At 48.7% G+C, this 15,589-nt stretch overlaps 1 protein-coding gene across 1 annotated transcript in view; it reads left to right on the forward strand.

The window, feature by feature from the left end:
- Window positions 1-1,192: 1,192 nt before the first annotated feature.
- Window positions 1,193-15,589, forward strand: part of LOC308116098 (uncharacterized protein) — a 45,726-nt gene continuing 31,329 nt past the window's right edge. The window contains exons 1-2 of the mRNA XM_080474087.1: window positions 1,193-1,674; window positions 8,432-8,528. Coding sequence (XP_080330213.1) covers window positions 1,360-1,674; window positions 8,432-8,528 — 412 coding nt within the window. The 5' untranslated portion in view covers window positions 1,193-1,359. The remainder of the gene's footprint in view (window positions 1,675-8,431; window positions 8,529-15,589) is intronic.

Here is a 15,589-nt window from a genome sequence, read left to right on the forward strand (position 1 = left end):
ATTAAAACCCAGTCTAAAACCAGATTAAAACCCAGTCCAAAACCAGATTAAACGCCAGTCCAAAACCAGATTAAAACCCGGTCTCACGTCACATTGAAACCCAGTCTGAAACCAGATTAAAACCCAGTCTAAAACCACATTAAAAACTGGCCTGAAACCAGATCAAAACCCAGTCTAAAACGAGATTAAAACCTGGTCTGAAGCCAAATTGAAACCCAGTCTGAAACCAGATTTGAACCCAGTCTAAAACCAGATTGGAAGATGCTCTGAAACCAGATTAAAACCAAGTCCAAACCAGATTCAAACCTAGTCTAAAGCCAGATTAAAACCTGGTCCGAAACCAGATTATAACCCAGTCTACAACCAGATAAAAACCCAGTCTACAACCAGATTAAAACCAGAATAAAAAACAGTTGAAACCTGTTTTTACACCGTTACATAACTAGTTTAATCGGGTTGAATACAATAAACCTGTTTGAAACCAGTTTGAAACCAGATGTTTCCCAGTTTAAGACCAGATTCAAACTTGTTTTAAATAATTTTTAAACCTGATTAATACGCGTTTTTAAACCAGTTTCAAACCGGATTAAAACCCGTATAAAACTTTTTCAAACCAGATTTCAACATCATTAAAATGTTTTAAAAGCAGTTTCTTTTCTGGTTTATAATGGGTATACTTTAAAACCAATTGAAACCAGTTCAAAATCAGACTTGAAAACAAATTCTACCAGATTAAAACCCGTTTAAAACTAGTTTTCAAACCGGATTTAAAACAGTTGTCAAACCAGATTAAAGCCAGTTCAAAATCAGTTTTTACACCAGAATAAAACCAGTTTGTTATCAGTTCAAAACCAGAATAAAAGCAGTTTAAAACTAGAATAAAACCAGTTAAAACCTGTTCTTAAAGCCGTTTGGAAATCAGTTTCAAACCAGATTAAAACCAGTTTTTAAACCAGAATAAAACCAGTTGAAATCACTTTAAAACCAGTTTAAAACCAGAATAAAACCCTTTCCTAAAGCAGTTTTTAATCAGTTTTAAACTAGATTAAAACCTATTGAAGCCAGTTTTAAACCAGATTAAACTAGTCATGAGTCAAACTGTCAGTAGCTGTTCAGTGTTTTCTTCCCTGCGATGCATTCAGGGCCCCGCCCGGCTGCGTGGATTCCTCAGCGCTCTCATGACTCACTCTCTCTCTCTCTCGGTCTCACTGTGTGCGGTTGTCTCTCGCCCGCACTCTCTCTTTTCCACTCACAAACTTTTTCCAGGAGGAATTTAGTTGCTCCTCCTCTTTCCTCCTCTGTGTTGCCGTTACTTCTGCCCTGCTGTAGTTGCGTTGCCGCTCTCTCAGCAGCAGCAGGATGTCGTGTGGTTGCCGGGGGGAAACGGTTGCCCTGGCCGTGCTCTCCGTCTGGTCTCTGGCCTCCCTCGTCACCATCGTGGTCTGGTCCACGTCGCCCGACCTCAAGGGGGCAACACGTTGCCGTGGCGACCTGCGGCAGGCCGCTGTGCAACTGGAGGGCCAGCGGGCCGTGTGGGGCAACGAGCGGGCGCAATTGGAACGGCAACTGGAGGAGGAGCAGGCAGAGCAGGGGAGGCTCCGGCAACAGGCAATGCTCCTGATGGATGAGCAGGAGAGGAGCAACGCAACGCTGAAGGAGTGTCGGCAACACACGGTGAGGAGGCAACTAGAGAGGGCAACTAGAGGAGGCATGTCGGCAACACATGGTGAAGAAGCAACTAGAGAGGGCAACTAGAAGGGGCAACTAGAAGGGAAACTACAGGTAACACACAGTGAGTTAACTGGAGAGGGCAACTGGAGGTGGCATGTTAACAACGCATGGTGAGTTTAATTAGAGAGAGCAACCAGGGAGTCAACGACAGGCAACATGGCAACACACATTGAGATACTATGGCAACCAGGGGTAAATATCGAGGCAACAAGGGCAACTAGAGCGACAATTAGGGGGGCAACTAGAAAGGCAACTACAGGCAACATATGATGAGTAATTATGGCAAGTAGAGGAGGCAACAATTGAAGGTGTGTCAGCAATGCAAAGTGAGTTAACCAGAGGAGCAACAAGAGTGGAAACTGGTGGGGCAATTAGAGAGGGGACAACTAGAATGGTAACTAGAGAAGGCATATCAGCAACACACATTGCGTGACAATGGCAATCAGAGACGAATACAGTTGCAACAACGGAAACTGAGGAGGAGGTTTGGCAACACATGTTCAGTCAATATGGCAACCAGGGGGGCAACCAGAGGAACAACTATAAAAGGAGAGCTGGAGGAACACAGTGAGTTACCATGGCAACACACACTTAGTATCCATGGCAACCAGGGGCAAACACAGTAAACTACTATTGTAACAACAGGGGCAACTACGGGAGCAACTACAAGAGACACAGCTGGATAACAGCAGCAACTACAGTGGCAACAAGAAAGACAACTAGATTGGCAACTGGAGTGATAACAGCTGGGATACAAGGGGAACTGGAAGGGTAACTTCAGAGACAGAGGTAACTAGATTGGCAACTAGATTGGCAACACAAGTATAGAAGTAACAACTGGGCAACAGGGACAACTAGAGGAGCACCTAGAATGGCAACTACAGAGGTAACAGCTGGTCAATAAGGGCAACTAAGAGCTGCAACTACAAAGGCAACTACAGGGATAACTGCAGTCAAAACAGCTGGGCTACAGAGGGGCAACTAGCGGGGTAACTGGAGAAACAAAAGCTGGGAGACAGGGGCACTGGAGTGGCAACTAGAAAGGCAACTATAGGAGAAACTACAAAACCACGTTGCTAATTGAAACCAAACGCACTCGCTGCTGCCACAACGCAAGCTAACATGTTCCAGATGTGCTTGACTAACCTCACACGACCCTGGCGAGTGGTAGCAAACGTGCGGCGGTGGCCAGATTTCAAGCTTTGGCAAGTCTGTTAGCATTAACATTGGGTCATTTTTGCAAATAGCATGTTAGCTTTAGCATTGCCTTCTGATTGTTATGTTTCTTAGCATGTTAGCATTAGCATGTCGGGATTTCTACATTTATTTTTTTACCTCAAGTGCGTTAGCCACTAGCATGTCCACGTTTTGTTGCTATTCTTCACACTAAGCTTGTTAGCAATTTATAATTTCTTTTATTTTGTGCTTTTATATATTCAGGAGAAACACGTTGAGATTTATAATCTCTTTTGCAAGTGTGTCCTGGTAGCAGTACATAAAATACATTTACAGTGTCAATAATACTAGAATGTTCTTAAATACAAATCAATAGCAAGACAAGTACATGAAATACAATAAAAGTACAGACACAGAGAGCATATAAAAGACAAAAAAAAAAAAAAACATCACATAATTTGAAATTAAAACAAGAACATTCGACACTAAAGATGTTAGCTTTAGCATTAGCAGTCGTGCATTTCAACATGTTTCCCACCTGGTATGAGTTAACTTTAGCATTAGCTCATCCAGGTTTTATCAGTGTGAGTTAGCACAAACATGTCAAGCTTTTAAGGTAAATTAGCATTAGAATGCCCAGATTTCTTTCATTGTGTGTTAGCATTAGCTTGTTTTAGGATCAGCATCTTCAGTATTTTTCTGGCTTGAGTTACAGTTAGCATTAGAGCTTCCAAGTTTTATCAATGTGAACTACTGTTAGCATTAGCATAGCCACATTTTAAGTTCGCATTAGCATTACAATGCCAAGGTTTTATCAATCTGAGTTAGCATGAGCTCCTCCATTTTTTAATCAATCAGCATTAGCTCTTCCATGTGGTCTATTAGTGAGCAGTAGCAACTCAATCTCATCCATTAGTTAGCATTAAGCACCTCCATCTTTGCTGTGCGTTAGCAACAAGTACACAAAGTCTCCGTCTCTCTGGAAAAAAAACCCTCTCTCGTTCTCTTTCTCGCTCTCTTTCTCGCTCTTTTTCTCGCTCTCTCTCGTTCTCTTTCTCGCTCTCTTTCTCGCTCTCTTTCTCGCTCTCTCTCGTTCTCTTTCTCGCTCTCTTTCTCGCTCTCTCTCGTTCTTTGGAAAATATTTGAGGATTCTTCCTCAATGACGTCATCGCTGGCACACAGCCAGATGCTATTTTTAGAAACGAGAGAAACAGAGTTGGATTCTTTGTTTAGCTATCGGAGACACAGAGTAGAACTGCTAGCTTTAATGCTAATGAAAGGCTAACAAGCTGAAAAGTGTAGCTAGGGAGCTAATAATGCTAAGCTTACATGTGCTATAAGCTTCCTGACTAATGGAAAGCAAAGCAGCTAATAATGCTCAGCTAAACCGTGCTGTTAACTTCCTCACTCATGAGATGTTACTAAGCTAATAATGCTAAGCTAACATGTGCTATAAGCTTCCTCACTAATGGAAAGCGAAGCAGCTAATAATGCTAAGCTAAACCGTACCGTTAACTTCCTCACTCATGAGATGTTACTAAGGTAATAATGCTAAGCTAACACATTTTGTTAGCTTTCTCAGTAATGAGATGCTAAGAAGCCAATAATGCAAAACTAACACAGTTTGTTAGCTTCCTTGCTCATGAAATGCTAACACAACCATACAAGGTTATACTATTTCGAGAACATTATGTGTTAGCTTCGTTGCTAATGAACTCCTTACAAAACTGTGCAAGGTTATACTATTTCATTAGCGACAGTATGTGTTAGCATAGCATAGTTAGCTTCTTAGCTTAGGACTTTAGTATTTCATCAATCAGGATGCTAACGGTATGTGTTAGTTTAGCACTGATAACGTCTTAACTTCTGACTTTAGCATTTCATTAGCAAGGAAGAGAACAATATATGCCAAACTGCGAGACTACAACATTAGCTTTAATGCTAACAGTATGGTAAAATTGAAATTGCTAAACAGCTAACAACATCAACCTACCAAGGCATGCTAACAAGCTAGTGCAGATCGCCATAGTGATTGCTCGCGCAACAGGAAGTGATGGAGCTTCCTGCGGACATCCCATTCTAGCTTGCCTCACCATGTCTGTCCCCTCCTGCTAACTGACCTCATTGACGTTGTTGCCCCCTCCCCTCCCCTGCGGGGCAAACTGTGGAATTTCCAGCTATTGTGAGACATCTGGCTAACGTTTGCTGCCGCGCGGGGCACACAGGAATGTTTTCTGCGGTCCCTCAGGTTAGCGCTGCGCTAACAGATAAACAGATGAGGTCATGATCCATAGAGGGCTAGTGGTTAGTGTCATGTTAGCATGAGCAGAAACACAGTATTAGCACAGTCAGATTGGTACCGCTCACTTAGCAAATTGTTAGCATTTGGAAGACACTGCTTAAGGAGGATTTTCTTTGTTAGCATGACGACCTGTATTAGCTTAAATAGCTTTCCTGGCACCATTGTTTGTTAGCTTTGTTAGCTTCACTACCTATATTAGCTTAATTAGCTTTGTTAGCTCCATGCTAATGCTTAGGGTATTTGTATATGGGAAGAGGCTAAAGCTAACATTGCCAACCTGATGTTAGCTGTATGCTAATGCTAGGTAAGTTTCAATATGGCAACAAGCTAATGCTAACATTGTTAACGTGGATTTTGCTGGAAATACCGTTGCTAACCCAGTGTTGGCTACGTGCTAATGCAAACTTATCTTTCCAGGTCTCTCTAAAAAAAGAATGCTATTGTTGCTATTGCAGCGTTAACTACATGCTAATGATAAGCACAGTTTATAGATATAGGCTAATGCTAATGTTACTAACAGTGTAACATTATGTATTCCAGACACAGGCTAATGCTAACATTGCTTGTCTTGTGTGGATTTTAATGCAACCATAGCGATAACCACATGCTAATGTCAGCCTGTGTTTTCAGGTATTGCTGCAGTGGAATGTTAGCGCTCTGGAGGACGATCTGGCCTGGGTTGGGCCCGCTGGGGTGTGGTGGGGGGGCTGGGCGTCGGGCCCCGGCTGCGCTGTCGGCTGGGGGGGGGTTGGGGGCGGGTCGTCCGGGCCCTGGGGGTGCGGGGCCTCCCCCTTTCTGGTGGGGGTGCCCGCTGCGGCGCTGGGGGTGGGTCTTCCCTCTGGCCCCCTCCCCCGGTGGGGCGGGTTGGCCCCTGCTGCCGCGCTCCGGGTCTGCCTCGTTCCCGGATTGGGGGGAGCGGGGGACGGGGGGGCTCCGGGTTCTGGATGGACGGTTGACTGAGAGTGACCTCCAGGGCCTGGTGTGTGTGTGTGTGTGTGTGTGTGTGTGTGGGGGGGGGGGGTGGGGCTGTGTGGGTGTGGGCGAATGAGGGGGGGTGCCCTGGCCACTGGCCTCCGGCTGGGCTCGCACTGGGCCCTGCGGGTCTCGGACTCTGCTGTCTGGCCATTGGGTGGGGTGGGGGCTCCCTGCCCAGGTCCCTTTACGGCGCCTTGTTGGGGGGGGGGTGGCTCCCCGGGTCCTAGGCCGGCCACTCGGGGGTGGGGTGGGGCAACGCGGGGGGTCCAGCTGGGCCAAGGTCCTAGCGACGGGGGGACCCCCTCCCTCAGAACCCTCCCTGCCTTACCTCACCTTATATTACTCCACAATAGGGAACAGTGGGGCGGTGCCTAGGTGGGGGGTCCGGGCTACTTAACTGCGGTCTGGGTCCTCCCCCGACTTTGCACCACCCACAATTTTAACCACACTTAGTCACGCAGGGTCTTGAGGGGGTAAGCCGCTTTCGGGGTTCTGCCGCTTGTCAGCGGTAGAACGCCCGGGCCCCGCTACCCCCCAATTTTAAACCGCACCATAGACACACACATTGCATCCACCTCCTCAAAACACAAAGACACACCCTTACATACATCCAACACACATATAGGGCGGGGGAAGGGCGGGAGACGTGGCTCCCCCCAGCACCTCCCGCTGGGGTCCCGCCCCGGCCCGGGGTGAGTGCGGCTGGGATGCGGGGGGCGCGCTCCCTCGGGCATGGCGCTCGTGGGGGGGCTGGGGCGCGGTGCTCCTTCTCCATTTGCTGTTGGATTGGTGGAGGTTGGGACACCGCGGTGGCCGGGTGGGGGCCTGGCCGGCGGCCGGGGTGGGCGAGAGTCATTACTCCCCCCCCGTCGTGTGTGTGTGTGTGTGTGTGTGTGTGTGTGTGTGTGTGTGTGTGTGTGTGTGTGTGTCGGTGGGGGGTGGGTCAGGGGTTGGGTTCTTCCAGGAAGATCGGGGGGGAGGATCATGGGGCGGGTGGGATAAGAGGCTCCTGGGGGTGTAGAGTTGACTGTCCTCCGACCGGGGCCTGCGCCGGCCTTCGCTTTCCTGGGTCTGGGGGCGGGGCTGGGGGCGGGGCTGGTCCGGGGCGCGGCGGCTGTAGCCGTCTCTGCCTTGCCGGGTTGGGGGGGGGCGGTGGGTGGGCCTGTTCCCGGGGGTGCGGCGGGACTCGCCGCCGGGGTTGGGGGGGCTCTCGACCCGCTCGGCCCGGGGGCCCTGCTCCGGCCTTTTCTCGGCTTGGCGGCTTGGGTCGGGGCCTGGGGCCCTGTGCCCTTTATCCTTCTCTTGTGGGCCCCTCTTGCCTGGGGGGGATTCCTCTCTGCATTCTCCGTCGGGTGCTTTTTGGGCGGGGGCGGGGCTCTCTGGGGTGGTTCTCTGGGGTCTCCCCGGGCCCGGGGGGCTTCCGTCTGCCGGGGTGGCGGTGTCCGGGCCCGATGGCCTCGGACCCCGGGGTCTCTCCACGGGTCCCCCCACAGCAGTTCCGGTCACACCCAGTGGACAAGCCCCACACACACACACACACACACACACACACACACACACACACACACACACACACACACACACACACACACACACACACACTTCCACTCCTCATGAAAGGTGCTTCTGAAGTTGCTTGTTCTCTATCATCATTTGCTCAAACTTTAAAAATCATGTTCCTCTTTTGTTGTCGTTCCTGTCTAGATAGAGCAGCTCAGGCTGGTTAATCTAAGAAATCATTTTACTGTCTAGATAGAGCTGCTCAGGCTGGTTAATCTAAGAAATCATTTTACTGTCTAGATAGAGCTGCTCAGGCTGGTTTAATCAAAAAACAGTTGGAAAATATTTGGATCAGTGTGATAACTGCAAATAATATATGTAGCACAACAAGGATATTGTATGTTACCCCCCTCCCCCCTCCCCCTCCCCCCTCCCCCCTCAACCTTTTTCTCTCTTTTCTCTTCTCTCTCTCTTTGTGCGTTCCCCCCCGGTCGTGTACGGCAGCCATGCCATCTTCTGACGGAGAAGGCAACAGGAGGAGACTCCAGGTCTCTCCCTGTTGCAAGACCAAAATCTGTTCTGACTCCGAAGGTTCTGGATCACATCATATTGTTGGCCCAAGCTGCCGAACAGGACAAGGGAAGAACAAAAAAAAAATAAAATAAAAAAAATAACATTGCTTGTCTTGTGTGGATTTTAATGCAACCATAGCGATAACCACATGCTAATGCCAGCCTGTGTTTTCAGGTATTGCTGCAGTGGAATGTTAGCGCTCTGGAGGACGATCTGGAGCTGCGACAGCAGCAGTTGGCTAACCTTAGTGCGCACATCGCCATGCAGGAAGGTAAACAAACAAATAAACAACAACAAACTTTTTTTATGAACAATGAAGCCTGTTTACATTTTCTAATTTATTTTAATATTTTTTTTAATAAATTTTTTACAAATTCTTAATTTTTATAATGTTTAATTTTATTGTAAGACTGTTTAAAATTTTCATTCTTAATTGTAATATTTTAAAATATTTTCTATTCATTAGGGTTATTTTAATTATTAATTGATGTATTTATTTATTTATATTTATCTATTTCAAATTAGATATTTTTTCCATCCTTTAAAATTTTTTTATTTTAAATAAGTTAATGAACTGTTTTCTATTTAGTTCAATTAAGATTATTCAAAATATTAACATCGAAACATTTAAAACATTTTAATTTTATTGTAAAAATGTAAATAAAATTCTTAAAATTTTTGTTTAAAATATAAAAAAAAAAGTTGTCTTATCTTACGGATTGTGAGCAAGCTGAAATTTTTAGAATTCGTTGCCAGTGACATTACGTCTCTGAGCTGTAAATTTGGTTAACGGACAATTCATTAGGGCTCGGTTGGTAGAGCACTTGTCTCCCAATCAGAAGGTTGCAGGTTTGATTCCTATCTTTGCCTGCCTAAATGGCTACAACGCATTGAGCCCCAACTGCCTGTGTGAATGCAGTGAGAGGGTGAGTGGTTGGTGGTGGTCAGAGGGTGAATGAGTGAGAGAGTGAGTGGTTGGCGGTGGTCAGATGGTAAATGAGTGAGAGAGTGAGTGGTCGGTGGTGGTCAGAGGGTGAATGTAGTGAGAGAGTGAGTGGTCGGTGGTGGTCAGAGGGTGAATGTAGTGAGAGAGTGAGTGGTTGGTGGTGGTCAGAGGGTGAATGTAGTGAGAGAGTGAGTGATTGGTGTTGGTCAGAGGGTGAATGCAGTGAGTGGTTGGTGGTGGTCAGAGGGTGAATAAGTGAGAGAGTGAGTGGTTGGTTGTGGTCAGAGAGTGAGAGAGTGAGTGGTCGGTGGTGGTGAGAGGGTGAATGTAGTGAGAGAGTGAGTGATTGGTGGTGGTCAGAGGGTGAATGTAGTGAGAGAGTGAGTGAGTGGTTGGCGGTGGTCAGATGGTAAATGAGTGAGAGAGTGAGTGGTCGGTGGTGGTCAGAGGGTGAATGTAGTGAGAGAGTGAATGGTCGGTGGTGGTCAGAGGGTGAATGTAGTGAGAGAGTGAGTGGTTGGTGGTGGTCAGAGGGTGACTGTAATGAGAGTGAGTGGTTGGTGGTGGTCAGAGGGTGAATGTAGTGAGAGAGTGAGTGATTGGTGGTGGTCAGAGGGTGAATGCAGTGAGTGGTTGGTGGTGGTCAGAGGGTGAATAAGTGAGAGAGTGAGTGGTTGGTTGTGGTCAGAGAGTGAGAGAGTGAGTGGTCGGTGGTGGTGAGAGGGTGAATGTAGTGAGAGAGTGAGTGGTTGGTTGTGGTCAGATGGTAAATGAGTGAGAGAGTGAGTGGTTGGTGGTGGTCAGATGGTAAATGAGTGAGAGAGTGAGTGGTTGGTGGTGGTCAGATGGTAAATGAGTGAGAGAGTGAGTGGTCGGTGGTGGTGAGAGGGTGAATGTAGTGAGAGAGTGAGTGGTTGGTGGTGGTCAGAGGGTGACTGTAATGAGAGTGAGTGGTTGGTGGTGGTCAGAGGGTGAATGTAGTGAGAGAGTGAGTGATTGGTGGTGGTCAGAGGGTGAATGTAGTGAGAGAGTGAGTGGTTGGCGGTGGTCAGATGGTGACTGTAATGAGAGTGAGTGGTTGGTGGTGGTCAGAGGGTGACTGTAATGAGAGTGAGTGGTTGGTGGTTGTCAGAGGGTGAATGCAGTGAGTGGTTGGTGGTGGTCAGAGGGTGAATAAGTGAGAGAGTGAGTGGTTGGTTGTGGTCAGATGGTAAATGAGTGAGAGAGTGAGTGGTTGGTGGTGGTCAGATGGTAAATGAATGAGAGAGTGAGTGGTCGGTTGTGGTGAGAGGGTGAATGTAGTGAGAGAGTGAGTGGTTGGTGGTGGTCAGAGGGTGACTGTAATGAGAGTGAGTGGTTGGTGGTGGTGAGAGGGTGAATGTAGTGAGAGAGTGAGTGATTGGTGGTGGTCAGAGGGTGAATGTAGTGAGAGAGTGTGTGGTTGGTGGTGGTCAGAGGGTGACTGCAATGAGAGTGAGTGGTTGGTGGTGGTCAGAGGGTGAATGGAGTGAGAGAGTGAGTGAGTGATTGGTGGTGGTCAGAGGGTGAATGTAGTGAGAGAGTGAGTGGTTGGTGGTGGTCAGAGGGTGACAGTAATCAGAGTGAGTGGTTGGTGGTGGTCAGAGGGTGAATGTAGATAGAGAGTGAGTGGTTGGTGGTAGTCAGAGGGTGAATGAGTGAGAGAGTGAGTGGTTGGTGGTGGTCAGAGGGTGAATGTAGTGACAGAGTGAGTGGTTGGTGGTGGTCAGAGGGTGAATGAGTGAGAGAGTGAGTGATTGGTGGTGGTCAGAAGGTGAATGCAGTGAGAGAGTGAGTGGTTGGTGGTGGTCAGAGGGTGGATGTAGTGACAGAGTGAGTGGTTGGTGGTGGTCAGAGGGTGAATGCAGTGAGAGAGTGAGTGGTTGGTGGTGGTCAGAGGGTGAGTGTAGTTAGAGAGTGAGTGGTTGGTGGTGGTCAGAGGGTGAATGAGTGAGAGGGTGAGTGCTTGTTGGTGGTCAGAGGGTGAATGTAGTGAGAGGGTGAGTGGTTAGTGGTGGTCAGAGGGTGAGAGAGTGAGTGGTTGGTGGTGGTCAGAGGGTGAATGTAGTGAGAGAGTGAATGGTTGGTGGTGGTCAGAGGGTGAATGTAGTGACAGAGTGAGTGGTTGGTGGTGGTCAGAGGGTGAATGTAGTGAGAGGGTGAGTGGTTAGTGGTGGTCAGAAGTTGAGAGAGTGAGTGGTTGGTGGTGGTCAGAGGGTGAATGTAGTGAGAGAGTGAGTGGTTGGTGGTAGTCAGTAGGTGAATGTAATGAGAGTGAGTGGTTGGTGGTAGTCAGAGGGTGAATGCAGTGAGAGAGTGTGTGGTTGGTGTTGGTCAGAGGGTGAATGTAGTTAGAGAGTGAGTGGTTGGTGGTAGTCAGAGGGTGAATGAGTGAGAGAGTGAGTGGTTGATGGTGGTCATAGGGTGAATGTAGTGACAGAGTGAGTGGTTGGTGGTGGTCAGAGGGTGAATGTAGTGAGAGAGTGAGTGATTGGTGGTGGTCAGAGGGTGAATGCAGTGAGTGGTTGGTGGTGGTCAGAGGGTGAAAAAGTGAGAGAGTGAGTGGTCGGTGGTGGTGAGAGGGTGAATGTAGTGAGAGAGTGAGTGATTGGTGGTGGTCAGAGGGTGAATGTAGTGAGAGAGTGAGTGGTTGGCGGTGGTCAGAGGGTGACTGTAATGAGAGTGAGTGGTTGGTGGTGGTCAGATGGTAAATGAATGAGAGAGTGAGTGGTCGGTGGTGGTGAGAGGGTGAATGTAGTGAGAGAGTGAGTGGTTGGTGGTGGTCAGAGGGTGACTGTAATGAGAGTGAGTGGTTGGTGGTGGTGAGAGGGTGAATGTAGTGAGAGAGTGAGTGATTGGTGGTGGTCAGAGGGTGAATGTAGTGAGAGAGTGTGTGGTTGGTGGTGGTCAGAGGGTGACTGTAATGAGAGTGAGTGGTTGGTGGTGGTCAGAGGGTGAATGGAGTGAGAGAGTGAGTGAGTGATTGGTGGTGGTCAGAGGGTGAATGTAGTGAGAGAGTGTGTGGTTGGTGGTGGTCAGAGGGTGACAGTAATTAGAGTGAGTGGTTGGTGGTGGTCAGAGGGTGAATGTAGTCAGAGAGTGAATGGTTGGTGGTGGTCAGAGAGTGAATGTAGTGAGAGAGTGAGTGGTTGGTGGTGGTCAGAGGGTGAATGTAGTGAGAGAGTGAATGGTTGGTGGTGGTCAGAGGGTGAATGCAGTGAGAGAGTGTGTGGTTGGTGTTGGTCAGAGGGTGAATGTAGTTAGAGAGTGAGTGGTTGGTGGTAGTCAGAGGGTGAATGAGTGAGAGAGTGAGTGGTTGGTGGTGGTCAGAGGGTGAATGTAGTGACAGAGTGAGTGGTTGGTGGTGGTTAGAGGGTGAATGAGTGAGAGAGTGAGTGGTTGGTGGTGGTGAGAGGGTGAGAGGGTGAATGTTGTGAGAGAGTGAGTGATTGGTGGTGGTCAGAGGGTGAATGTAGTGAGAGAGTGTGTGGTTGGTGGTGGTCAGAGGGTGACTGTAATGAGAGTGAGTGGTTGGTGGTGGTCAGAGGGTGAATGGAGTGAGAGAGTGAGTGAGTGATTGGTGGTGGTCAGAGGGTGAATGTAGTGAGAGAGTGTGTGGTTGGTGGTGGTCAGAGGGTGACAGTAATTAGAGTGAGTGGTTGGTGGTGGTCAGAGGGTGAATGTAGTCAGAGAGTGAATGGTTGGTGGTGGTCAGAGAGTGAATGTAGTGAGAGAGTGAGTGGTTGGTGGTGGTCAGAGGGTGAATTTAGTGAGAGAGTGAATGGTTGGTGGTGGTCAGAGGGTGAATGCAGTGAGAGAGTGTGTGGTTGGTGTTGGTCAGAGGGTGAATGTAGTTAGAGAGTGAGTGGTTGGTGGTAGTCAGAGGGTGAATGAGTGAGAGAGTGAGTGGTTGGTGGTGGTCAGAGGGTGAATGTAGTGACAGAGTGAGTGGTTGGTGGTGGTCAGAGGGTGAGTGTAGTTAGAGAGTGATTGGTTGGTGGTGGTCAGAGGATTAATGAGTGAGAAGGTGAGTGCTTGTTGGTGGTCAGAGGGTGAATGTAGTGAGAGGGTGAGTGGTTAGTGGTGGTCAGAGGGTGAGAGAGTGAGTGGTTGGTGGTGGTCAGAGGGTGAATGTAGTGAGAGAGTGAATGGTTGGTGGTGGTCAGAGGGTGAATGTAGTGACAGAGTGAGTGGTTGGTGGTCAGAGGGTGAATGTAGTGAGAGGGTGAGTGGTTAGTGGTGGTCAGAAGGTGAGAGAGTGAGTGGTTGGTGGTGGTCAGAGGGTGAATGTAGTGAGAGAGTGAGTGGTTGGTGGTAGTCAGTAGGTGAATGTAATGAGAGTGAGTGGTTGGTGGTAGTCAGTGGGTGAATGTAGTGATAGAGTGAGTGGTTGGTGGTAGTCAGTAGGTGAATGTAATGAGAGTGAGTGGTTGGTGGTAGTCAGAGGGTGAATGCAGTGAGAGAGTGTGTGATTGGTGGTGGTCAGAGGGTGAATGCAGTGAGTGGTTGGTGGTGGTCAGAGGGTGAATGTAGTTAGAGAGTGAGTGGTTGGTGGTAGTCAGAGGGTGAATGAGTGAGAGAGTGAGTGGTTGGTGGTGGTCAGAAGGTGAATGTAGTTAGAGAGTGAGTGGTTGGTGGTAGTCAGAGGGTGAATGAGTGAGAGAGTGAGTGGTTGGTGGTGGTCAGAGGGTGAATGTAGTGACAGAGTGAGTGGTTGGTGGTGGTCAGAGGGTGAATGTAGTGAGAGAGTGAGTGATTGGTGGTGGTCAGAGGGTGAATGCAGTGAGTGGTTGGTGGTGGTCAGAGGGTGAATAAGTGAGAGAGTGAGTGGTCGGTGGTGGTGAGAGGGTGAATGTAGTGAGAGAGTGAGTGATTGGTGGTGGTCAGAGGGTGAATGTAGTGAGAGAGTGAGTGGTTGGCGGTGGTCAGAGGGTGACTGTAATGAGAGTGAGTGGTTGGTGGTGGTCAGAGGGTGAATGTAGTGAGAGAGTGAGTGGTTGGTGGTGGTCAGAGTGTGAATGTAGTGAGAGAGTGAGTGGTTGGCGGTGGTCAGAGGGTGAATGTAGTGAGAGAGTGAGTGGTTGGTTGTGGTCAGATGGTAAATGAGTGAGAGAGTGAGTGGTTGGTGGTGGTCAGATGGTAAATGAGTGAGAGAGTGAGTGGTTGGTGGTGGTCAGATGGTAAATGAGTGAGAGAGTGAGTGGTCGGTGGTGGTGAGAGGGTGAATGTAGTGAGAGAGTGAGTGATTGGTGGTGGTCAGAGGGTGAATGTAGTGAGAGAGTGAGTGGTTGGCGGTGGTCAGATGGTGACTGTAATGAGAGTGAGTGGTTGGTGGTGCTCAGAGGGTGACTGTAATGAGAGTGAGTGGTTGGTGGTGGTCAGAGGGTGAATGTAGTGAGAGAGTGAGTGGTTGGCGGTGGTCAGATGGTGACTGTAATGAGAGTGAGTGGTTGGTGGTGGTCAGAGGGTGACTGTAATGAGAGTGAGTGGTTGGTGGTTGTCAGAGGGTGAATGCAGTGAGCGGTTGGTGGTGGTCAGAGGGTGAATAAGTGAGAGAGTGAGTGGTTGGTTGTGGTCAGATGGTAAATGAGTGAGAGAGTGAGTGGTTGGTGGTGGTCAGATGGTAAATGAATGAGAGAGTGAGTGGTCGGTGGTGGTGAGAGGGTGAATGTAGTGAGAGAGTGAGTGGTTGGTGGTGGTCAGAGGGTGACTGTAATGAGAGTGAGTGGTTGGTGGTGGTGAGAGGGTGAATGTAGTGAGAGAGTGAGTGATTGGTGGTGGTCAGAGGGTGAATGTAGTGAGAGAGTGTGTGGTTGGTGGTGGTCAGAGGGTGACTGTAATGAGAGTGAGTGGTTGGTGGTGGTCAGAGGGTGAATGGAGTGAGAGAGTGAGTGAGTGATTGGTGGTGGTCAGAGGGTGAATGTAGTGAGAGAGTGAGTGGTTGGTGGTGGTCAGAGGGTGAATGTAGTTAGAGAGTGAGTGGTTGGTGGTAGTCAGAGGGTGAATGAGTGAGAGAGTGAGTTGTTGGTGGTGGTCAGAGGGTGAATGTAGTGAGAGAGTGAGTGGTTGGTGGTGGTCAGAGGGTGAATGAGTGAGAGAGTGAGTGATTGGTGGTGGTCAGAAGGTGAATGCAGTGAGAGAGTGAGTGGTTGGTGGTGGTCAGAGGGTGGATGTAGTGACAGAGTGAGTGGTTGGTGGTGGTCAGAGGGTGAATGCAGTGAGAGAGTGAGTGGTTGGTGGTGGTCAGAGGGTGAATGCAGTGAGAGAGTGAGTGGTTGGTGGTGGTCAGAGGGTGAGTGTAGTTAGAGAGTGAGTGGTTGGTGGTGGTCAGAGGGTGAATGAGTGAGAGGGTGAGTGCTTGTTGGTGG

The sequence above is a fragment of the Lipophrys pholis genome (assembly GCF_963383615.2).
Source record: "Lipophrys pholis genome assembly, chromosome: 10".
Taxonomy (NCBI): domain Eukaryota; kingdom Metazoa; phylum Chordata; class Actinopteri; order Blenniiformes; family Blenniidae; genus Lipophrys; species Lipophrys pholis.